Source organism: Crinia signifera, chromosome 19, assembly GCF_055691185.1.
Source record: "Crinia signifera chromosome 19, ASM5569118v1, whole genome shotgun sequence".
In the NCBI taxonomy this organism is placed as follows: Eukaryota; Metazoa; Chordata; class Amphibia; order Anura; family Myobatrachidae; genus Crinia; species Crinia signifera.
In genome coordinates, this window is record NC_139226.1 from 51,183,131 (window position 1) to 51,207,338 (window position 24,208).

The 24,208-nt window shown below is 42.7% G+C and overlaps 1 protein-coding gene across 1 annotated transcript; it reads left to right on the forward strand.

Moving 5' to 3' along the window:
- The first annotated feature begins 7,238 nt into the window (after positions 1–7,238).
- LOC146042534 (axin-related protein-like) lies at positions 7,239–23,915 on the forward strand. The gene is made up of 12 exons (XM_083162586.1): positions 7,239–7,794; positions 10,034–10,163; positions 11,093–11,733; positions 13,077–13,199; positions 14,872–14,962; positions 15,215–15,355; positions 16,024–16,322; positions 17,001–17,195; positions 17,929–18,108; positions 19,359–19,448; positions 20,293–20,454; positions 20,561–23,915. Exons 2-12 carry the CDS (start codon positions 10,059–10,061, stop codon positions 20,685–20,687), a joined length of 2,154 nt encoding a protein of 717 aa, XP_083018712.1. The 5' UTR covers positions 7,239–7,794; positions 10,034–10,058; the 3' UTR covers positions 20,688–23,915.
- Positions 23,916–24,208: the final 293 nt, after the last annotated feature.

Sequence of the window (24,208 nt, forward strand, 5' to 3'; positions counted from 1 at the left end):
CATCTCCCTACATACTCCTTCCTGCCCTCTCCGGATGGCCAATGACCTTTGCCTCTCCTCTACCCTGCTCATTGCATCCCATGTGCAAATCTACAATTTTGCCTGTGCTACCCCCCTTCACTGAAACAAGCTCCCTTGCTCTAGACTCATCCAGACCTTGCAAAGGCACTGAATCCTCAACTATTTATCAAAGCATAAACTTTTGCTACACATCCAAGTCTCGAGGCCACTTTCCCGCCCTTTACTCCTGCCTTGGCCATCTCTACCTCGCTTACTTCCTACTATCAGGCCACCTTCCACTTGCTCATGCCTCATGACACATTTCTGTCTCCCCCATATTGTAAGCTCCTTGTAGCATGGCCTTATTCCCTCCTGTTCTCTCGTACTTCATTACAGCTCTCTTCTACTCAGCGCATCTCTTCTTGTTTATATCCATTCATCTCCAATGGCTGCCTGCCCCTAGCAGTTTGCCAATTACAGCTTTGCTTCTTACATCTCAGCTTAGAATGGTGCTGCTAATTGTTACCTGTGCTTTATTTTAGTTTCTCTGTTACTGTAATGTTCAGTCCTCTGTACCCTGAAATGTAATAGTAATGGGTTATGGAGGATACTGTACTACAAAAAGTACAATTATTTATTGTTAGCCAGGACATGGGATCGCTAGCGTGTTAGGGGAAGAACAAAAACTTTTTACACTTTACCCAAACCAGTGGATCCAGGGTTGTAGACATAACTGTAGTGTTATCAGTACGCAGATTGTATTCATGTTTGTTGTGGACCCAATGTATGGAAAAAAGTGCCAAGTGCCCTGACTAGCATGGTCTAGAGCTGGTATTGTCAATTCTGTGGAGACACTATGATTTTGTCCTATCTCCATTTTGTACATCAGCCTAGCCTGACAGCACTGGAGCGGGTTCACCCAGGCAGTCATTTTAATTTATTGCTCCAGGCATGGCAAAATCTTTGCTGAATATTATCATCAATACAGACTTGGGCTGTCTGCTACCACCATTGTACTAATAGGCAGCTTTAGACAGGTGTAGGCCACTGAATGGGGCCACTGAGCCCACAAAAAAAAAAGAAGTTTGTCTCCACCATCCCCTGGCACTGCACTGTCACAGGTCAGTTTGAAAGACTCGAGTATGCAGCAATGATGGAGTATAGTGTAGGAGGGTGGGGTGACCAGCAGATCCTCTTGTCTGCGTTCCCGTCGCTCCTTCAGTTAGAATGTTACTTGCAAAATGGCCGCCGCCTTACAGCAGACTGTTATTTAGGATGCAAGAGGAGTTTGCCGCCTCCTATTGCATCAATAACCATCTGCTGTGAGTGGGGTGATCATTTTGCAAGTGACATTCTAACAGGAGGAGTGCCGGGACTGCAGACATGAAGCTCTGATGGTTCCGGCGGGCCGGCATCAACACATTTGTTGGTGGCCTTAACAATAGCTTCTGCAGACCCCATGGGGCCCAATCTGCCTAGCACCTCCAAGCCACCGCAGCGACTGTGGAGCTATAGTTATGCCAGTGTACGTAATGCAGGTAGCGGCAGTGGAACTTCTTAGATGCCACCTTCACTTTCACTGTTCACAGTGACTGTAAAGCTGGTTTTGTTGGCGGTTAGGGCATACCTCCCAACATACCTACGGTGCATGGCCAAAATTTAGGGGCATGGTCTGGTGGTAAGGGGGCATGGCCTACAACTCAAGTCACTCCTACGAGGCCACGACCCTATTTTGGCACTGTGGGGGCATGGAGCTTACAATCTATATTCCCTACCACATGTACACGCACACACAGACATTCTAGGGTTAATCTGGTTGGAAGCCAATTAACCTACCTGTATATTTTTGGATTGTGGATGGAAACCGGAGTGCCCGAAGTAAACCCACCCAAGCACGGGGAGAATCTACAAACTCCGCACAGTTAGAGCCATGGTGGGAATAGAACCCATGACCTCAACACTGTGAGGCAGTAATGTGTGTAGGGGGTAGATTTGTTCTGTGCTGACAGGGTGAATGTGTGTGGGAGTGAATTTATTGCATGCTGGCAGGGTGTGTGTAAAGTAGGGGTGTGCACTGGCCACTTTTAGTGTTTCATGTATTTTGTGTCTGTATCTTCGGCAGTGTTTTGGATCTGGATCTGTTCCAAAACACCACCCTTACATGTTCCGTGTTTCAAGTTTTGGATCTGTAATTTTTTTGCTCCTACGCTATTATTAACATCAATATAACATTAATTTTCACTCATTCCCAGTCTATCCTGAACAACTCACACCTCACAATTTTGTTTTAAGGCCAAAATGTTGCACCTGGCTAGCTATACAAGTGGGCGGCACAAACACGTGGTACTGCAGCAGCAGACATGATGGCAGTTTGAAAAACTAGGCCACAAAGAGCACATAATGCTCAAAAAGTACCCACCCTTATGTTGCGTAAATAGGACATGTGCACTGTCTTTAACAAACCAATCATTTCAGCAACAGGGTCTGCCACATGACTGTGGTTAAAATGATTGGTTTGTTTGGGTCCCACAAAAAAAAACAAGCAAATCATCTCTCTCCTTGTACAAACCGGCTCTACAGAGGCAAGATGTCGTCCTCCTCCTCCATCTCCTCACCCCCTTCAATACTTACATCTTTATCCTCACAGATTATCAATTTGTCCCCACTGGACTCCACAATCACAGGTTCCTCTTTAGTCTCTGGAGGCAGTTGCTGGTCGTTGAAGAATTGGTATTTCATTTCACATCTTCTCCACATTTTGTGGAAGCAACCTCCTACCCCATTTGCTGACCAGGTTCCTGGCTGCACTAAAAACTCTGTTGGAGTACACACTGGACTTATGCAGCAGTACCAATGTACTTTAATGTCAGTGCCACTGGACTGGACTTATGCAGCAGTATCACTGGACTGGACTTATGTAGCAGTATCACTGGACTTTAATGGCAGTATTACTGGACTTATGCAGCAGTACCAATGGACTTTAACATCAGTGCCACTGGGCTGGACTTATGCAGCAAAATCACTTGACTGGACTGGGCATATGTAGCAGTATCACTGGACTTTAACAGCAGTATTACTGGACTTATGCAGCAGTACCAATGGACTTTAACGTCAGTGCCACTGGACTGGACTTATACAGCAATATTACTGGACTGGACTGGACTATACACACAGTATTACTGGCAGTGGATTGGACTATACAGCACTTTCACTGGACTGGACTAGTACAGCACACAGCACTATCACTGAACAAGACAGCACTATCACTGGACTGGACTAGTACAGCAGACAGCACTATCACTGGACTGGACTAGTACAGCAGACAGCACTATCACTGGACAAGACAGCACTATCACTGGACTGGTGGACCATGGTATAGCAGCAGACTATGGTATAGCAGAAGGATGGAGGGCAGGCGGGCAGGCAGTCAGGCAGGTGGCCAGGACGTGCTGCCTCTTCACTCTCCTAGACTGAAGTGAAGATGGCGTCCGGCCGTCCACCCCTTTAAGGGGTCCGGATCTCACGAGATCCGGAGACCCTCACTCCGAGCCTGGGCGGGAATTCCTGAACAGGCTCGTAAATGCAGTTTGGATTGGGGGGGGGGACACTGCAATATATGGCATATTATGGATCACACTGTGTGGCCCGGGTTGGTCTCATACACCTGGAGCTCTGATCTCCCATCCACGGAGCTCCCCATCCTCGAAGGGTGGCGGAGGAGGCATTCGGAGATAGAGGGAGGAGGTTGGAGGACGGAGAGGGTCCCCTGGCGCAGGATGCGGTGACACCCGCCCCAAGGGAGGCAGCACTGCGGCCCCCCTGGCATGGAGATGCAGCGAGCACGGACGTAACTAGAACTTTGTGGGCCCCATAGCATAGATACACGGAATAGTAATCTGCGCATGTGCACGTGCCTCCAGCAACACTGTATAAAGACACACCTGTACAATACAGCTCTAATTCATACATATAACACACACTGCTGCTCTCAATCATACATACTACACAGGTTAATGCTCTCCTACATACTACACACACAGCGGGTTATTATGGTTCAATTGCAAAGGCACAATCACTCTCTAATGGACCAAACCATATACACTGCAGGTGGGGCAGATGTAACATGTGCAGAGAGAGTTATATTTGGGTGTTTTATTGTTTCTGTGCAGGTAAATACTGGCTGCTTTATTTTTAAACTACAATATAGATATCAAGTACAAACCCCACCCAAATCTAGCTCCCCACTGTCGCTTCCCTACATGCATACTACACTCACTGCCGCTCTCATTCATTCAGTACTGCTCCTCCTTGCTTTGCAGAGGTTGCGCTGGCGGCAGCTGTGCTTAACATAATATGAAGAGGGTGCAGTGGGAATGCCTTTGCCCCCCCCCCCCCCCAAGCTACCAGGCCCCATAGCAGCTGCACTCCCTGCACCTTCTATAGTTATACCACTGGCAGGGAGCACCATTGGCCCCAAAGGCATTCCCACTGCACCCCCTGATGAGGATCACCACAAATTCCTGGCTGGCAGGACACCCGGCCGTGACTGCGACACCTAGCTGCAATGGCAGATATTTCCAGCCTGCAGGCCACAGCCGAGGAGTGCTGGAGCCCCCCCCCCTTCCTTATGGCTGTTGCAATTACCAAGTGGCACCGCTGAATGGCTGCCCGGGGACTGTGCAGCTCAGCAAATATCCATCATCCATGTCCATCATCACGGACAGGTTTTGAGGTCCATCATCATCAGTCAGGTTTTGAGGATCCTTAAAAATGGTCTGCTGTAAAGGGGGCGGACATTTTGTTGGAGGCATTGCACAGTAGCAGCAGGAAAAGCGCAGGGACCGCAAGCAAGTAGATCTGCAGGTCCCACAAGTGGAGCGGTGAGTTAGATTAAACTTTACTGGGGGGGGAGGGGGAGAGAGGGGGGCCATGCTGCAGAGGCACCACGGACATCACCCCCCGATACCCCCCTGTCACCCTCCTGACATCGCTCACCTTGGTGCTGGCATTGGCAAGTGTGTATGGGGTTTTTACTGCTCTGAAGTTTCTTATATAGCGCAGCAGATTCCGTTGTTCTTTACAATAGGAGTCAGTGATACAACAAACTGGGTATTTACAGACAGTTAAAGGTATGAGGGCCCGCGCTGTTCGCAAGCTTACAATCTATAGGGAAATAGGCATTGATACACAAGGATAGATATTCTTTATTGCATTCATTCCACCAGGTTACTGGTGTGCTGTATGATATGGTGACCCAGCAGTTTGGCCAGGGGTCAGGAGGATGGAAAATGTGAAAAACAGAGTGGATATGTTTGGACTGTACAGTGGGTATTTGATTAGATAGGAATGGTATATGAAGTTAAGTGGCTGGTTCTGGAATTTCATCAGCTTGCCTGAAGAGGTGAGTTTTCAGGGAACGCTTGTAGGTTTGGAGACTGGAGGAGAGTCTTAATATGTTAAGTTACAGTTCAGCACCCAGCTCCTGTTACTGAGCAGCGGGGTGATTGCGGGTAAGGCCTGCACCATCCTGATGCCACTGTGATAGTGTACTGTAATCTACAACAAATATACATTTTCAAATGGTAAATATAGGCAAAAAAAATGATGCATCATATCCACATTGTGATAAATATACCTCCTAAGCCCAGAGAGGTACAGTGCAACACAGAGGGGTATGGGTCATGGGGTCGACAGCACAAAGGTCGACATGCACAAAGGTCGACATGAGGTTAGGTTGACAGGGACATTAGGTCTACATGGGCAATGTCAACATGGTATTTTTCACTTTTTTAAATCCCGAATGTCAACACAGTCGACATGGACACTAAAAAAGTGCACTGTGTCCCTCGCCATGCTTCGAGCACGGTTCCTCGCCACGCTCAGCACACTTTTTTATTCTCCCACCACACCCTAGTGCTTGGAAGGGCATAAAATACAGCCTGCCAGCACATGTCGACCTAATGCTTATGCCGACCTAATGACACTGTCGAGCTACCCCCTGTTGATCTTCAGACATGTCAACATTGATGCATGTCGACCTATAGTGGTCAACGCAATGCATGTCGACCTTAGTACTGTCGAACTTACGACCGTACACCCACACAGAGTCACATAGCACTAATTTAACTTGTGCGTCCACAGTAGCAAAGAGCGACGCAATGTGCACTGTACATCCAACCCTACATGAGCCCCATGGTCTGGAAATACAGTATGGCCAGACTTTAAGCTGCACCTCAGTGAGCAAATAACCCTCTCTGTCTTCCCCACACACACTCACTCTGACAGAGATTCTTGCATTCCATGTCTCAAGCCTACACATTGCTTAAAAAAAAAAAAAAAAGTAAGTTTGTTTTGTCCTGTCTCTTCCCACATTGTCCTGGAAAAGATTGTATTTTCATAATAATCTCTGATGTATGTTTGTTATACATGTATCAGCATGTAGTGGACACGTAAAAAAAACAATATTTCAAATATTCCGGAAAAAAGTTAACTAACAATTTTTACTTTCCCAATGTGTTTCATTCAATACAGGGGTGGGGGTGGTGTCACATTTGGTGCTTAGCAAGATCAAGGAATGTATATCAATGAGAGCAAGATCAAGGAATGTATATCAATGAGTGTAAACAAAAAGGTACAGTAACAAATGTTTACAAATGTCTGATAACTTCCATACAAACACAGGTTAACAGTTAACACCTTGGTGGCGGTTCAACAAAAGCTCTGCAATCTTGCAGCATAATGTAACATACTCCAAAGAGTTCCAAAAACAAGAAAAATAGGAATTAAAACACATGCTACCACTTAACAGAGAGGGGGGGGGGGAGAAAAAAAAAAAAACTTCCTTAATCATTCACAAATGTTGAGTGCATGTGATTTCTCAAGCCCATAATTTTCTACCCTTAAATGTGTTATTTATTTATTTTGTTTCCTTTTATTTTTTTCTTTCTTTTCTCTGTCTGCTCATCCAGTTCTGGAACAGTTGATTTAGCAAGTTTAAAAAAAAAAAAAAAATCTTAAATCCCTTCCCCCCCTTCTTCCCCCTCCCTTTCTCAGCCTCCTTTGCTTTTGCAGCACTTCAGGGGTTAAAAGTGATTGAAGGCTCTTTGAAGATGGGATGAAAGGAATAGCTGCTGGAGACTCTGCGCTCTCATTGGCCCGGCTGCCTTCAAAGGACTCTTTTTCTTAACCAGAGGGGGGAGTCTGGCTTTAAGAAAGGAATTCAGAAATCCTAGGTCCTGGCAGAGAGCTACTCGCATGCAAGGGCTACAGATCGCCCGGAAAAATCCATACTTGGGTTTTTTCGCCCCAAAAAGCAAGAAGGATTTATTATTTGTCTTCAGGAAGACATGAGGAGAGGAAACCTATTTTTTAGCTGCTTTTCTCACTGCTTTTCTGTTGCTGTGCCTCTACCGGGCTTCCAGGACGCAGCCTTCAGTGATCTCCACTGATGTTTCATTAAAGCCATAACACCCCTTTGTTCTTTTGGCTTTGTCCCCAGGGGGAGTGAAAAAGGGCTTTTTGGTTTTGATTAAAAAAAAAAAAAGTTCAGAGAGGAGGGAGAGGGAGAAAAATCCTTCCAGTCCTAACTCACTCAAGGAAGGTGTGAGCTTTTTCTCTCCCTTTCTCTCGCTGTTTCCTTCCCTCTCCAGGCTGGATCATGTTTTTTTCTGCCACTTGGATTATTTCAACGCTTGCAGCCATGACCCATCTTCCCTTGGCTCCCTGGATTACTTCTCTGCTCTAAGAAGTTTACAGATCGTGGGTCGAGAACCAGTACCCCAAAAAAACATCAAGGTAAGTGCGAGATTTGCACCCCCCTCCTCCCCCTTCCCCACTGCAAACTTTTTTTTTTCCGCTGCTGTGTGATCTGTACTCCTGTGCCCGGGGAGCACGGTGCAGGCAGTGGCCCTGTTCTCTCTGTCCAGCAAATCCGACCCAAATAAACCCCCGTCCACCAAAAAAAAAAAATTAAATGCCCCCCTCCCTCCCGGCTGGTTTGCGTTGGTCCCAGGCTCCGTGATCGGTTTGGGGACTGCCAAAGAGCTGGATATAATTTGTTCTGCTTTGTAGCAGAGAACATATGGTTATGTTTAGGAGGTATATGTGTCTTTTTGATGTTTTAGTCCCTATATGTATTTTGTTATTGTGTGTGTGTGTGTGTGTGTGCGTGTGTGTGCAGTTTTCACATCTGATAAACGTTTTTAAGCACTTTTGTTAGTGAAGTTGTTTATTGTTTTTGTGAATTTGTAGATGTTATATATTTTATTTTTGTTTTTCTTTCTGGGAAGTTTGGATACACTTTATTAGTTCACTTTTATTACTTTTCTCCATGTGGTTTGTAATGGATACAGCAGTGGAGCAAAGACCCCCTGATTTGCACACATGTCCCTTTTAAGCTAATGGGCTGCTTTTTGTGGTTCTCTTGTGTTGTGGCCTAGAGGATGTGATTCAATCCGAAGTGTCCTCTTTCACGGGGCATGTACTAGTCCCAGATACCTGTTAGGGCTACCCTGAGAGGAAAAAGTGCTGGGTAGTGTTTTATAATGTTGGAAACAAATTTGAAATCCTGGTATGTTCCGTGTACTCCATGTCCCTTGTATGGTTGTTGAGGTAATTGCACCACATCAAAATATTTTCTAAAGTTTTTTTTTTTTTACTTACCCCACTCTGAGAAATGAGGCACGGCATTGTGAAGAGGCTTTCATGTGCACTACAATCTAATGCTTGCAGTGTGTCCCAGCAGGAGGCCATGCATGTTAACCCCAAAGTATCACGCTTTGAAATTAAGTTAACTGGTCACAAATATCCTGTTTACCTGGGGGTCAGATGTAGGTAAATGAACTAATGGTCTCAATGTGCCCAAAGCGATGGCACCATTGCTCAGCAACTGTAGTGCGATCTACATCTTGGCTGCCTTACGTTTAGGGGGCAATGTGGGCCTCCTCTGTATAGTATTTCATGAGGATTGGTGAAATACCTTTTAGCTTCCTTTATCCACCAATGTCTGTGAACTTGTACCTATAAAACTGTTCTAACATCTGGATATATTGGACACATTAGCTGGTATGCAGGGAAAATAGTGAGTCTTCAGCCCACCTGTTGTGAATAATTTCTATTGAAAAACTACAGAGAGACAGGGTATGGTGTAAGTCATGTTGGAAGAAGGAAAATGGTTCCCAGATGGTCATTTGCTTGTAATAGAAACTTGCAGTTCCGGTGGAGTTATGGGCTGTAGTTTAAAGTGGATTTTTCTCTTCATGCAAGCCTAACTATTCCTGAAGTTTAGAACTCTTAACGTTCAGTAAAACTTTCTCAAAACATTTATTTTTCTTACATTAAAGACATTGTCAGTAAGTTAATGCTAGAATACACAACATGTTCACAGTTTTGCATTACTTTAAGACTGTATGCAGCTCACTAATACCTATAATATGTATATTAGTATCTTTAAAGTAAATCTGTTCTGAATGTACACTGTAGGCCAGTGATGGCTAACCTTGACACTCCAGCTGTTGTTGAACTACACATCGCAGCATGCCCTGCTACAGTTTTACTATTTGGCCATGCTAAAATTGATGCAGGGCATTCTGGGATGTGTAGTTCAACAACAGCCCGGAGTGTCAATGTTAGCCATCACTGCTGTAGGGCCCATGGGTCTTCAAACTGCGGCCCTCCAGATGTTGTGAAACTACAAATCCCGGCAAGGCATGCTGGGATTTGTAGTTTCACAACATCTGGAGGGTCGCAGTTTGAAGACCCATGGCTGTAGGCAGTCATAAAAATAATCTTTTATCAACCTACTACAGGGACTTGAGGCTACAACATGGCTGCCTTCATTGTGTATAGGTGACAGGTGCACTTTAAAGACTTCTTTTCACCACAATGTATCACTTTGTAGTAGACCAATTGTGCATTGTTACTGTAGACCCCTTTTTTAAAGTTTTGTAACTGATTTGAAAGCAACATGATCTAACTTTGTGTCCAATCATATAATGAATTCCACTTTCTAATCTGCCTTTTTTTCCCCTTCCAGCTAGTATTCAAAATTTGTGGGAGCCATGAGTTCTGCTGGGGTGCTGACCTGCATGCCAAACTCAAGACAAATATTCAAGGAAACGTCATTGCGCCCACCGGTTCCTGGCCAGGAGACTAAAAATTACAAGGTATTCCTTTGCTGCTGGATGAGACAAACTCTCATTTTATTTGTAGAAGATGTGTAACTTTTTTTGTCTTTATTGAGACACTTATGTGTTTTGTGAGTGTGTTTTTTTTTTTTTTTTATGAGCATTTGCTACCCTTTCCAATCCAGCTTCTCGTAACTGAGTGGAGAATTCGCCCATAGCAATCAACCAATAAATGATAAATCGTTGCTCTGGGCAATTTTCTCTTATTTGTTCACTTCAGTTTTGGACCTCAAGGCAAACGGTCTATGTTTAAGGATAACCATGCTTGAGCTCAAATGACTAAACAAGTCCTTGGGTTATTGCGATTTAACAATCTGTGCCCAAGCCTTGCTATACTTAAATACTGGGGCCTAATTCAGACTTGATAGCAGGACAAATTTCTTCCCAAAATGATGTGCACTGCATGTCTGGCAGATGTAACCTGTACAGAGAGTTAGATTTGGGTGGGGTGTCTTTAAACTGAAATCTAAATTGCAGTGTAAAAATACAGTAGCCAGTATTTACCCTGCACAGAAACAAAATAACACCAAAATGTAACTCTTCACATATTAAATTGATTTGCCCCACATGCAGTGCAAATGGTTTTACCCATTTTTGAGAACAAATTTGTCCTGCCATCTGGTCTGAATTATGCTCCTGGTTTGTTGGTGTGCTGTGAGGACCAAGGGTGGGAAACGCTGCTTTAGAAGGTTTGATAAATTTCCCTCTTGGTCTCAAACTTTTAAGGGAACAGTTGTGCTTTGATGTACTAATAGTCATGTATTAGCAAAATAACACATGTTCACTTACTGTATTATTTAACTGGTTTTGTTTCACCTTGAATTTAAACATGTGATGGGTGTAAAAATTAACTTGCTGTTGGAAACTCAACTAATGTAATGTGTTCTTTTTTTTTTTTATGACTTCAGACTGAAAAGTTCACAATGAACCCCCAGCACTTGGAACAACCAATGAAATACAAGGAAGACTCTCTTCGGCAAGCTGAAGGTTGTGCGGCACAGGATTCCCGCTTCTCTCGATGGGGAAGATCCCTCAATCTGTTGCTGGATGACCAGGATGGGGCAACGCTTTTTCGCATGTATCTGGAAAAGCAGGGCCTGGTGGATCTGTTAACATTTTGGTTTGCTTGTAATGGCTTTAGAGCCATGGACCCCGAGGAACCCAAGACTTCAAAAACCGCTAAAGCCATATATCGTTGGTATGTACAAAATAGCCAAGCTGTTTCGGGACGTTTAAAGCCAGCCACCCGGGCTCAAGTCAAGGACTGTGTCAAGAACCAACAGCTGAATAGAACTTTGTTTGACCAAGCTCAGCAGGAGATACAGAGGGCCATGGAGCAGGAGGCCTTTCCATCTTTTTTGCAGTCTGACATTTGCAAGGAATATGCTCATGCTGTTGAGGACAGTCCCACCCCAGACAGCCCTGGACCTGGACTTCCAACTTTGGCTGAAGAAGAGGAAATTGGTGGTTTACACCATATTCCTGGTGGTTTGGGTGTCATGGGAAAAGTAAACCGTGCCTTTACACGTATCCCACCAAGAAACCAAAGGTAATAACCAAGAGACAAGTTGGAAATGCTGAAGAGCATTTGATCCAGTTTTCTGCCCTGACTCAGTCATTTATTACTGTTGATGTTGTTATATATTTTTATATTTTAGGGAATGATGGGTTAATTTTTATTACTTCGACCTATTTTGTTGTTTGTTCTCAGGCACTTTTTCTGTATTTTCTTTGTTTCTGTTCCTCCCCTCCTTGTGTTAAAGGTTAACTTAGCTGTTATTCCTTTCCCTGAGCTCACATATCTTTGATGTGAACAAAATCTTTCCCTGCTCCAGAGATCAAAGAAGCACATCCATAAAGCGGGCCGGGGTTTTTTTCTCTCCCTGTACACTTCCCCCTCCCTCCCAAGATGCCTTGCTGTTTCAAAGCCTTCTTATCTTTATAATGTTTTTTTTTTCTTCTTTATAACAGTTATTCTATTTTTATGGCTTGTGCTGGATTAGATAGTAAATCTGTTTGGCAGATTTATATTTGAATTGCAGCTTTTTGGTTGTCTAAACATCTAGCTATAGAGAGAAATAAAATGGGTGCAGGATTCCAGTGTTGCTTTTTGAAAAATGACTTGTCTAAATGAACGACCTCAAAAAAACTTGATACTTAGGGGTTTATTGGATTATTATTATTAGATGGGATTTCTATTGGAGATGGGACGTTGATTTGGGCAGCCAATCCAATTCTATATTGAACCTGCGGGCCGTAAACGGCCCCCGTAGCCAGTTTACTTACCTGCCCGATGGCTTGCCTAGAATTCAAGGAAGGGGTGGTTCTCGCGAGAGGCATCTTATTTAGCGGCAGCCAGGGCGTGGGACGGGTTAAGCAGGCAGCCAATTTAGATATGGCCCCCGAAGGATTATTTTTTTCACATTACAAATGGCCTATGGAAGAAAAAAGTTTTCCCACCCCTGTTCTAGAAGCTGCTAGATAAGAAGATTCTGACTGGTTGCTATAGGCAACATTTAATCTTCAATAGAACTTTCCTCTTTGTAAATTGACTCCTGAGTAGTGATCGATATTATATTGTTCCACAAAGGAAAATATTAATGGGGGCATTTTCAAAGCGATTTGACCAAATCGCTTATAAAATAAACCTGCATCGCTCCGTGTAGGGGCGATAACGATGTGCAGCATGCTGGATAGATCTAGTTACATCGTGGATCAGGGCCACTGTCCTTGATGGAGAACACTGGTCCTGACCGATTACTCAATTAACATGGGTTGGTCTCTGTCTTTTTTTAATGTGTATCCACCAGTAACAAGCCAATAAATGATGAGCTATAATTATTCCACCTAATTTCTTATCCGCTTATCTGAACTGTGCTTTGTTCTTTCCAGGTCCAATCTGCGCAGAACTGAACCACTTTACCAGTACTTTGCTCCTGCAGCTAGTATCAATGACAGCGAGATTTCAAGTGATGCCCTAACTGAAGACAGTATGTCCATAACAGATGGTAGTGTGTAAGTATATTCTTGCACAACATTCCACCGGCAAATGTTTTTGGCAGGAGAGAAAATTCTTCAGATATAGCTCGTTGATTATCAATGGCAGCGTAATATGTAAATTGCAGGAGAAAAATGATGCTCTAGAATAGGAAATGCTGAACCTTACAGAAATAATTTCACGTGCTCTGACACGATCGGCGCCTTTGGAAGGTGGTCTTGCTGGCCTCCCTTCTTTCAACAAGTAGACTGCTAGAGGATACAGGTCAAGAAACATGAGGCCTCTTGCTTTTTATCTCTCTATTGTTGGAGACAATGAATGGAATTTGCTGCGCACTTTGATGATGTTGCCAAGAGGTGATATCTGTGCACATGGCTCTTTGGCATCTCTATAGCCGAAAGAACGTATTTTTGCTGATTATGTTTGTTCTAAACACTTGGGATAGTGTAGATCTTGGTTATTGGATAATACCTCTGTTGTAAAATGAAGTTTCAGCCTTTAATTAAGATTGACAGACTAATAATAAAGCTAACCTGGGTTATGTTGGGTCACCTTGGTTCATTACCCAGCACATTCCTCCCTGTCCCCACATAATACTCCATTACTGGTGCCTGTAAAGTGGTACTCTTCTAAGGTCTGTCCTTAATTGCCTCTTCCAGCTCTCATTGAGACCATTGCAAACTTTTTTATATGGCCCCCACCAAATGTCTGTATCATTGTACATGTAGAATTACTAGTGTTCTTTCTAGCACTCGCCATCTTTGAAAACCCATGTAGTTCCTCTTCCCTGCCTGGGCTGTTGCTGTCTGCTGTAGTGCTTCTAGACTACAGTGTGGTCTGTATATCCGCACTGATATGCAAACCAGACCTGTGCTAAAAACACCACAGCAGATAGCGACGCCCCTGGCAGGGAAGAGGAACTGCATGGGTTTTCAAAGATGGCGGTTACTAGAATGAACACTAATTACTTCAAAGTAAAAAAAACAAAAAAACGTTTAAAACAAACTTTACATGGGCAAAACTCAAATTGGGAGATAATTATGCAGCAAAATGATAACTGACACCTGTGCATGGCAAGGGTAGACTGGGTTCTGAGTCACTGGCTGAGAATGGGCACGAACTAGAGACAAATGGTGCAAGGAGAGGCTGGGGGAAAATGGGAGATCAACAGGGAAGAAATGAGAAGTGTGAGTAACTCCCAACATTTGCATCGGTGGCAGCGGGGAGATATGTGAGTGCCAAAGGCACGCGCTCAAACTTTGTGGGCATGGCCTCCCAGCCAGGGGGCATTGCCTATGATTGCTATACTTCACAAGGCCCCTTTTTCCCCTGCTGTAGGGGGCATGGCCAGCGCTCTGAGTTGCTAGTCATGCCCCCAGCCCTGTCTTTGAATAGATGCTGCTGCGATCAGAGGGGTCTCGCAACTGACCCCTCCTCCACCGTGGGACACTGCTGGCCACAGGTGGAACGCGAGGCACCCCCCCACCCCCCACCCCCCCCCCCCCCCCCCCCGAGAAACAATACTGTCCCATGAAAATTGGGACAGCTGGGAGGTATGAGTTTTAGGGAAGCCTAGACATTTACACTATAAAATGGGCTCCATGGTTTCTGCAGAAAGTAAATATTAGAACCGTGTGTAGGATGTTTTTTTTTTTCTTTTATTTATGTTTTTTAAAATATTTTTAACAGTGATGGAATTCCCCCATACCGCTCCAAAAAGCAACGAGAAATCCATCGAAGTGTCAGCGCTAATGGTCAAGTGCCTCTGCCTTTTATTCCCGTAAGTCTTCCATCAAGTTTGCTTTGCTAAAAGAAATATGACTTGTGCATAGGAAACCTAACCACATACCATTTATTTATAATTAACATGGGTAAGCCATACATTGATTTACATATAACGAAGTCCATATAAGAAATGCATGCTTTTTTTTTTTTTTTAAAGATCTAGAAGATTTTTTTTATTTTTTTTTAATGTTAATTCAAGAACATTGACAGACGGTTCCCCCTAACATTCTCCTATTGTACTTTGCAGAGAACTATGCGCCCCCCAGCTGACATGCTTCCATCCAATCCTGTGGAGTTTGCAGCTAAACTGACTATGGCATTGGAAAAAGTTAAAAAACAGAGAGAGGCCCAAGAACAACTGGAGGAGAGGTTGCAAAGGTTGAAGGAGGTAAGGACAATACCTTCGCTGCCTATATTCTTGTAAATAGGATGCAGGAGGTGTCTATTAACACAAGACTCTACCTGCAGCTTGTTTCCGCTCCACTGCGGTGTCCAAGATGCAGCAACGATGCAAATAACGCATATACCCCAAAATCTCCCCCATAGACCTATTTATTTACATTAAAGTTATTTGCAGCGGTTTTGTGTAATATAGGGTTGCATGTGTCTACTGCATCCACCTTTATATAATACAGCTTCAGTTCTGACACCGCTCCTGAAACCGTAATCTATATTGTGTTGGATGTTATTGTCTTCCGTTATTACGTCCACTATTTTAGAATTAGTTTCCATCTAAAGAGTGTAAAATGTTGAAGGAGAATCTGAAGCGTTGATAATAAGCTACCTATAAGAAAATGTGAGTCTATGATGCTAGTGTGCACCTGGCACTATGACAGGGCAACGGGTTGAGACATGCAGAAGTGTAGAATGCTACTGGAATAGCTTTTGGCAAGGTTCTACCCTAAAGAGACTCGAGTAGCTTAAACTACTTTGTATTTCTCTAAAGCCAGAATAAAAATTGTGACCGTATGGCATGGATTCATTCCGAAGTAAAAATCTCCGGGTACATTGAGATAAGAAAAATAACCATCTTAATATGCTATTCTCTTTCAACAGGAAGAAGAGAAAGTTGAGTATGACATCCCCGCATCCAGTCATGACACTCCACCAGCTGCTGCTGCTGCTGCTTTTGAAGATGACCCGCAATCCATCCTTGATGACCATGTCTCAAGAGTCTTGAAGACACCAGCAAATCTGTCACCTAGATCACAGTCCCCTTTCATTCAAAGGAAAGCCAAAGGTCAAGCCACATTTGGCAAAGGTCAAAGTTTAGCTTCCTGTCATTCAAGGCCGAAAGCTCTTCCAGGAATGGAAACACCTGTTGCTCAGAACATTGAACAGCGGGGATCTGTGAGGTATGTGTACCTGCCAGAGTTTTTCTTTTTTGTCTTCTTGTATTTTTATAGATTTCCTTGCAAGAATAGAATACTTATTTATTTAAAATTGTAGTTAATTGAAGCTTCTTTAATGATTGGGGTTTAGGGGTGTATGTACTAAGCCTTACATGGAGATAAAGGGTCTAATTCAGACTATCAAATCGTCCTTTTAATCATATCCTGCAAAGGCTAGCCACCGCGGGCCGGTCGCAAGTTGATGAACAGGTGCCGACCGTTTGGGGTTGGAAAGCCAGCGTTTTGTCAGAGTGCCTCAAAAAAAAAATGCAGACGTTGCCTGGCCCTTGGGAGGGAGGGTTGCTGGCTGCGTTCGCCTTCTCCCCATGTTGATTGCAGCAATGCAAACAGCAGGAACTCCATTCGATGGCGACTGATTTCAAATGATTTTCCCTCTTTGTGCTGTGACAGTATTCATAGCCATGCACAGGGGCGGGAGGACACAATGGCGGTGTTTACCTGCTTGCTGGGCTCTGAACATTCGCAGCCCAGCAATCAGGTCTGAATCAGGCACAAAGTACTAACCAATCGGCTCCTAATTGACATCTAGCTGGCTGGTACTTTTTCTCTTTCTCCAATGCTCAGTACATAGAATCGGTCGGTCCCATACACGTACTTACAGTATATGGCAATTCTTTACAGTTCTCAGGGCACAAGGAGTTACCGAAAGACAGAAGGATGTGCTCAGTCTCACAAATTAGAAGAAGGAAACCCACCTGCAGGACTGACTACCCCACTATCACCTGAGCAAGAAGTAGAACGTAGCCACAGCGTTTTGCAATGGGTTCTGGAGAGTGCAAAGTTGATGAAAAAACATCACCGGGATGTTAACCCAAGGTAAGCTGAGAAATAGAGCTTGTTCCTCCTAGTAGTTGTGGTGCAATTTGCCTTCTAGTAAACGGTCCTTCAACTCATTCTATATTGAATGTCCCTACGGGGCATGTCTCAAACCTTGGAGAATGGAGTACTTGCCCGAAGCAACCAATTACCTTCTAGCCAGCATTTATTAAGTCATCTATAAAATGATAGGTAGAAGGACAACTTCTACAATTGTCTGCTTCTCCAGTAATTTAGAAGTGTGTGTGTGTGTGTGTTTGATTTTAACATGCCTCCCTCCCCCCCCTTAATAATCACGTTAATATTATCCCCTTCACAAGTACATAAGCTCATCCCTAGAAAGCAAACTGGTATGGGTGCCGGATGATCCCGACTCACAGGGGCTATTCTCCCTTTGGGGGAACCACGACCCCCATAGTGGGAGAATAGAACCTGTGGTGAGAGAAGCGAGCCACCAAGCCCACAGTGTGGCAAGTTTCTTTGCACTCACCCCCTTGTTGGTGCACCTGCAGTTGGAATTCCCCCTGTCGGACCGCCATACCACACCTAACTAGTAGATCCTATACTGGGCCAAGTGTGCTCAATTAAGGCTTAAGGAGAACTAACAATATTACAGCAAACTTTAAGAATGAACAGATCTATCTATTATAAGTTGCCATTTTACACAAATAACTAAATGAAGTGTAAAATTTGAAGTAATGTTAACGAATAGTTTTTTTTTCTTCTTTTGAAGTGTAAGCCATTGCCCCGAAGTAAAGAAGGCAGCACACAGGGTAGCATCTCAGCCAGCGCATCTCTTCCTACAGGATACTTCCATGCCACCACTTAATGCACCAAACACTCTGGACCAACTGGAAGAAGCGCGCCGGCGTCTTGTTGAAGACAAGAGAGTTCCTAAACTACACAAGGCCAGGTAAGGATGAACTTTGTCCAGTAGGGAGTCTCTATTATCAGTGTATTTTAATGTAAAAATGTTTTGTAGTGGGGGCTCTAAAAACTATCCCTTCCAAAAAATCGTAATGATGATGATAAAAAAATAAATGGTTTAATATCACATAAGAATGAAACATGCGTTTGGTCAGCCAGTTTAGATTATCAAATGGTTCCTAATATTTTATATACAGCTGATGGTTGGTTTGGGAATGGTATAACTTGCCGATAGTCTTATTCCGACGTTCGTTTCGCCAACATCGGAATCTTGACTGGCAGGGGCCTGACAGGTGGGCGAGTGCATTCAAGCCCCTTGTGGGCTCACCACCTATTCTATTCTCCCTCTATGGGGGTTGTGGACCCCCAAGAGGGAAAATAGCCCGTGCCGGGATTCTGACAGTCGGTGGCTCATCTGATAATTACAAAGACTCTATTTGAGATTACTTCCATGTTAGATTTATAGAGCTTTTAGGGGACTAGAGTAGCAGCTAGCTGTTGCTCTTCTTGTTGCATAAAGGCAATTCTCCTTGGGGTAAATTTACTAAGATGGGAATTCTATTGAATAAGGGATGTTGCCCATAGCAACCAATCAAATCTTATCTATTTTCTAAAAGGTCCTAAATAAGTACAATATGGTTACTATGGGCTACATCCCTTCTTTAATAGAATTCCTATCTTAGTAAATTTACCCCTTCTGTTAATATTGCCATTATCCGCTAGTTACTTCACATTTACAGCTGCTACGCTACCACTAACTAACAAGATTAGTGGGGTTTAGATTTACTTCCGTTTACTTGGATATCAAAACCTGCAACTTGTTGGGTCTGGCGTGTGTTTTTTTTTTTTTTAAGTAAATAAAAAACTGAGCGAATCCGAATCGCATTTCTGATTTGTTCGCCACTATAACATTATGGGCTGTGAGCAGGGGGACTAATTGCAAGCTGCAGTCCTCTGATTGCAGTCTTATGAAGGGTCCTCCTGCACATGCCCTTAGGTTTAATGTAGAAGCACCAGGGACAAGAACAAGAAAAACCTTTTTAATGAGTTGGTAAAAGGGGTGTGGTTTTTTTATTTTTTTTATTTCAATGTAAATATTACATTGTGGTATGGCTTTAATAGAATCTACTTTGATGATAAAATAAGCACCTAGGCAAACATGAAAATCAAATAATGAATAAAAATGGCCCAGCTGTTTTAGTTCACAATGCTTAATAACGTTTGTTTGTATTTAAGGTGTGTGCAGTCTGCGACACTTAAAGAAAAAAGCAAAGCCGCAGAGAGCGTTTCATCTTCTGGTTTCTCCACTCTTAAATTCTCTGAAGAGTAAGTAATCCTGTTTCCCAATTTTCTATTTGGCCCTTCCAACTCTACTATATTAAAGAACTTTGGGAGCGTTTTCACTAAATTTAGTGATGTAATCTCGCACGTTTGGAATAATCGAGGAATAAATGGTTTCTTTAGTCATTGATTTTACAATGTAATGTAATCTAATCTGCGTCTGTGATCATTATTTACCTCTTTAGTCCCATACTATAACAGACCTACGCCTCATGCTTTTCCAAGCGCGTAGTAGTAGTATGCGTCTCAGCCAGGGGCTCGCCAGAATGCCCCCACTGGCGCGATGGTGCTCCATCTGCCTGGAACGCGCGTCCCAGTTAACGTGTGGGCTGGGACAGGAACCCTGCCCGTCTCCACTTTAGGGGCGTGGGACATCGTTGGGGAGCTCCGGTTGAAGGGGATGCGCGTGCGTCTTGTGCACTTGCGTCCCCTACTTGTGGCTGGTGGTTGGCAATCCAACCGCTAGCCCCTGCAAAGATAAAAGGCGCTCCATCTGTACCATGGGTGAAAGGTGTGTCTGTGTGGTGCACACGGTCATTAGTACAGTGGGGCCACACACCCTACACCCAGGACCAATCAGTACTTGGCTATGGCTACCTTTACAGTGCCCCCCTTAAACTCGCCATAGGTTGATGGCTCTCCAGAAAGATTTGTTCAATATTCTCTGCTTTTTCATCATTGCTTCTTTCTGCAATGTTTTAAATCATGTGTGGTTCATGCTTATTTATATTTCACTAAACATCGTTGAGAGCAGATTAGGGGATGGTAGTAGTGTGTATAGTGCTACTATTTACTGTATCTATAATTTATTTTTATTTTTTTCCTACAGTCTTAAGTCAGCCAAAAAGATGACTAGTGACCAAGGACAAGGAGGCCTAGCAATTGTCTATTATTTCTGCGGAGAGCGGATTCCATACATGATTCGAACAAAGGAGCCCACTTTGACTTTGCAGGAGTTTAAGGAGCTGCTGAGCAAGAAGGGAAGTTACAAGTAAGTATCATGTCTGCAGCTTGATCTACAGTTTGAATACCAATGTAGAGCTCTTTGCCAGTTGCTAATATGCTACCTGTCCCTCTTTTTTTTATTATTATTTTAGGTATTACTTCAAAAAAGAGAGCCAAGAGTTTGAGTGCAATGCCGTATTTCAAGAGATCTCTGAGGAAGATGCAGTTCTGCCATTATATGATGAGAAGATTATCTGCAAAGTGGAAAGGGCTTGCTGAACGTACACTTGATGCAAGTGGAAAGCAATTCTCACGGCTGCTGTCTTAGAATTGAGAAGCCGAGCTGTGTGTATGGACAATGCAGCAGGTGGCTTCCTACAGTTTCAACAGCTATGCAGGAGCGCTACAAGGTCAGGTGCAGGATGGTTCTAGGAATGGCGAAATGGAAACTGGTAAAGTCTGGTCTTCTGAAGATATTGATACAGCATACGTACAGAAAGAAATGAGCGGCCTACCTACAAAGCAAGATCGAGGGAAGTGGCCTAGTTGGTGGTGTGTGCAAGATGCAGTTCGATAGACCTTTTTTGGTTGAACGTGACTTATTTTTATAATGGATACAAGTGTTGGCTTCTGCTATGGCTAGAACAAATGTTGACTTGAATGGGGAAAAAGTTGATCCTAATGAGACCACTTCTTTACGGAAAGTTTATGGCCACTACGTTTTATTCAGGTACATTGTACACACTTCTGGTGTATCTTTTAGCAAGTTGCTTCGTATCGGTGGACAAGTGCGGCCTTGCCACAGAAGCTGGCGCAATTATTGCTTCATTGAAAATTACCACTATGGAATTCTGAATTGCGAGCTTGTTGCAGCTTAAGCACCCAAATCTTATACAAATGCTGAATGTGAATGATTTCTTCACTTGTTCAAAGAATTCTACTTCAAGTGTCTGAAATTTAAAGGCGCACGGAGAGGAAGATGGTGCAATTACGTAAAGGAAATACATTTTCCGACTATTTCGAAGAGAAAACGAAGAGCAACTGTTTTCTTTAATTACTCAAGCATGTCATCAGAAAATACATTTCTGGTTCCCAAGCTATGCAAAACGGTTCATCAAAATGCTGCTAAATGGACTGCTGGTGGCATTCTTGTCTAGTTTGTAATGCAAGAATTCACAGCCATAAGGATCAGAGGGATATTGCCATCTACCATTTAACATTTTCTATTTTTAATATATTTTTGAATATATTAATTTAAAAACAAAAAAATCTGGTACTAATTAATATTGGGGTATGCTGGCCTGCTGGATTTTACTTGCAAATTGGAGGTCCTGAACAAGTTACTTTTTGTTCTGTTTTAAGAACAGATTGGATTATTTTTCAAGAGTATTCCCTCTCCCCCCTCCAAGAACTTTTTGATTCTGCCAGAAAAGGCACATTCAAATGTAATGTGCGCAGGATAATTGGACTTTTTTTTTTGTCACTGATACTGTTGAGTTAATACCAATTGCTTAAGCCATATAAAACGTGTCCAACTCTGTTTTAAGGGTTTATATTGTCCCTTGATTATATTAAAGGGGTTGTCTTGCCTTCTGTACATATTTAAAAAGAAAAAAATTGAAAAAAAAAATCCCACAAAAAATGCTCTTTTTATTTAAGCAATAATAAATGTCTGGACATTTTCTGAGTGTCTAGATCTGTTGCATTGTTATGGAAGTTGTATATAAAACCAGTACTTGGCCATAGTATATGGACTTTTAGGTCTACTAGGTACAACTCTGAACTTGCTCACTTTACTGTTCTAACACAAAATGGCTACGATTTAGGAACGGTATCATTCTAGACCACTAAACCCCCCCCCCCCCCCCCCCATTGTTCATTTTATGCTAATTTAGTGTAATTTAATTTGATAATTTCTCTCCAAATCACTAAATCAGCCAAAGTGGTTTATCAAGTACTAGCTTGTTCCTGTGTGTTATCCCTTTTCCACCAAAAACCCAGATTCAACCTACCTAATTAAGCACTGTTTCAGCCATGTGATAGCTACTTGAAACCATATTCACACTGAGGGCCGGACCCGAGTTAGTGAAGTGTCTTCCTACTGCCCTTGTTTGTAGATGACCTCTCCAAGCCCCGGTGAGCTGGCTCTCCATAGGCTTTTAAGCATTACCTGTGTCTCTGATTTCATTGCAAGCTACTTCCAGATTCAACCTCTTTGTAGCTACCATGGTCTGCTTCCTGGGTATCTGAAAAATAACGAAGGCCCTGAGACCCTTTTACATCAAATGTTGACCAGGATCACCCTGGCAATAACCCAGGTTAATTTGTTTGAGGTGCAAAAGGTAGATTTTTGTGGGCTAACTGTTCGGTTATTTTTGTGGGCTAACAGTAATACATTGACACGCAAATTAGGCCCTTTTTTTTTTTTTTTTTTTTTTGTTCTTCCAGACCCAGACTGGGCATACAGGATTTCTGGAAGGTGCCAGAAGAGCCTTAGTGGAAAAGTACATAGGTTTTATAATCATGTATAATTTACATTTTGGGTACAGCGTTCTATCCAGGAAATAATCCAACATCTGGATAGCTCAGTCAATCATTACGTCAATTTCTTTAGCGATAAACTCCCCTTACACTTTTTAGTTGGAATTTTACATTGTCATTTTTTCACCAAATACCACAGCCATCATTTTTTTTCCTCCTAACTTATGCAAACCATTATTTAAGAAAGCTTGATTTTGTAATTTTTATTAAAGATCAAATCCATATTATTTTGATCCGCTGTCACGTGGCCGGTGCCTAGTCTGTCATTTTGGTAAACCGGCCCTTTCACCCCGTAATTGGTTTAAGATAGTACACCCATTTTCAAACTAACTAGTGGCTCCAGCCAGCAGTACATAGCCAGAAATTCCCTAAACACAATCTGGCTGAACAATGCATGTGTGAGTGCCCAGTTATACTGTCACAAGGTGACATGAACCTAAAATGCTTCCACCTGTACATTGTGCAGACCTGTATGGGCAAACACGCAAGCTTGTGATACAGATGGTCATACCATTGGGACTGGTAGTTCTTCTTCATTTTAAAGTGATGTAGGGCTATGCTCTTGAAATGCCTACATTCAATTAATACCAGCATTACACGTATAAATATATATATATTTTTCTGGATTACAAAGTTGTAAATGTTTTTTTTTTTTTTTTTATAAATTAAATTGACTATTTAATAATTCATATTAATAAAGTATTGTTTTCATTTTGGTATTTGTTGCCAGGATAGTCTATACATTACTACACCTGTTTTATAGGTGTTCAGTAAGAAGCGGTGGCAGTTGTTACAGAGAAGAATAAAAAACAAAAAGTTTTTATTTTTTTTTGTTTTTTTTTTCCTTCCTGTAACAATAGACAACAATGTGGTGGCCAATTATTCACCATCTGTTTTATACAATAATTCATATTTTTATATCTATATAAATACATTGTTTTATATATTTCAGAGTGATTAAGTTGTATAAAATTTAAAAACTTTTGCTATTCTACAAATGTACAAATAAGCTGAAATAAAACTTTATATTTTTTGGAAACTTTTCATCTGCTTGAATCTTTCTTTATATATTTCTTTGGTTTTAGTTGAGTACACGGAGCCCTGTGGATAATAATGAAAGGCTTGGCTTAATGGTATTAAATGGAGCCTGTAATGTATAATCTTTACTCCAGTGCATGGAAATACAAGGTCCCATTGTTAGAAATTAAGCCACTCCTTTGTATACTGAGGATGAGACATTATTACAGAAAGTTTAAAAA

Excerpts from the sequence above, each read along its gene's own strand:
- LOC146042534 (XM_083162586.1), top strand. The coding sequence starts at position 10,059 with ATGAGTTCTGCTGGGGTGCTGACCTGCATGCCAAACTCAAGACAAATA. Across the intron at positions 14,963-15,214 it reads TGCCTCTGCCTTTTATTCCC|AGAACTATGCGCCCCCCAGC; the intron begins GTAAGTCTTCCA and ends TGTACTTTGCAG. Across the intron at positions 20,455-20,560 it reads AGCAAGAAGGGAAGTTACAA|GTATTACTTCAAAAAAGAGA; the intron begins GTAAGTATCATG and ends TTATTATTTTAG.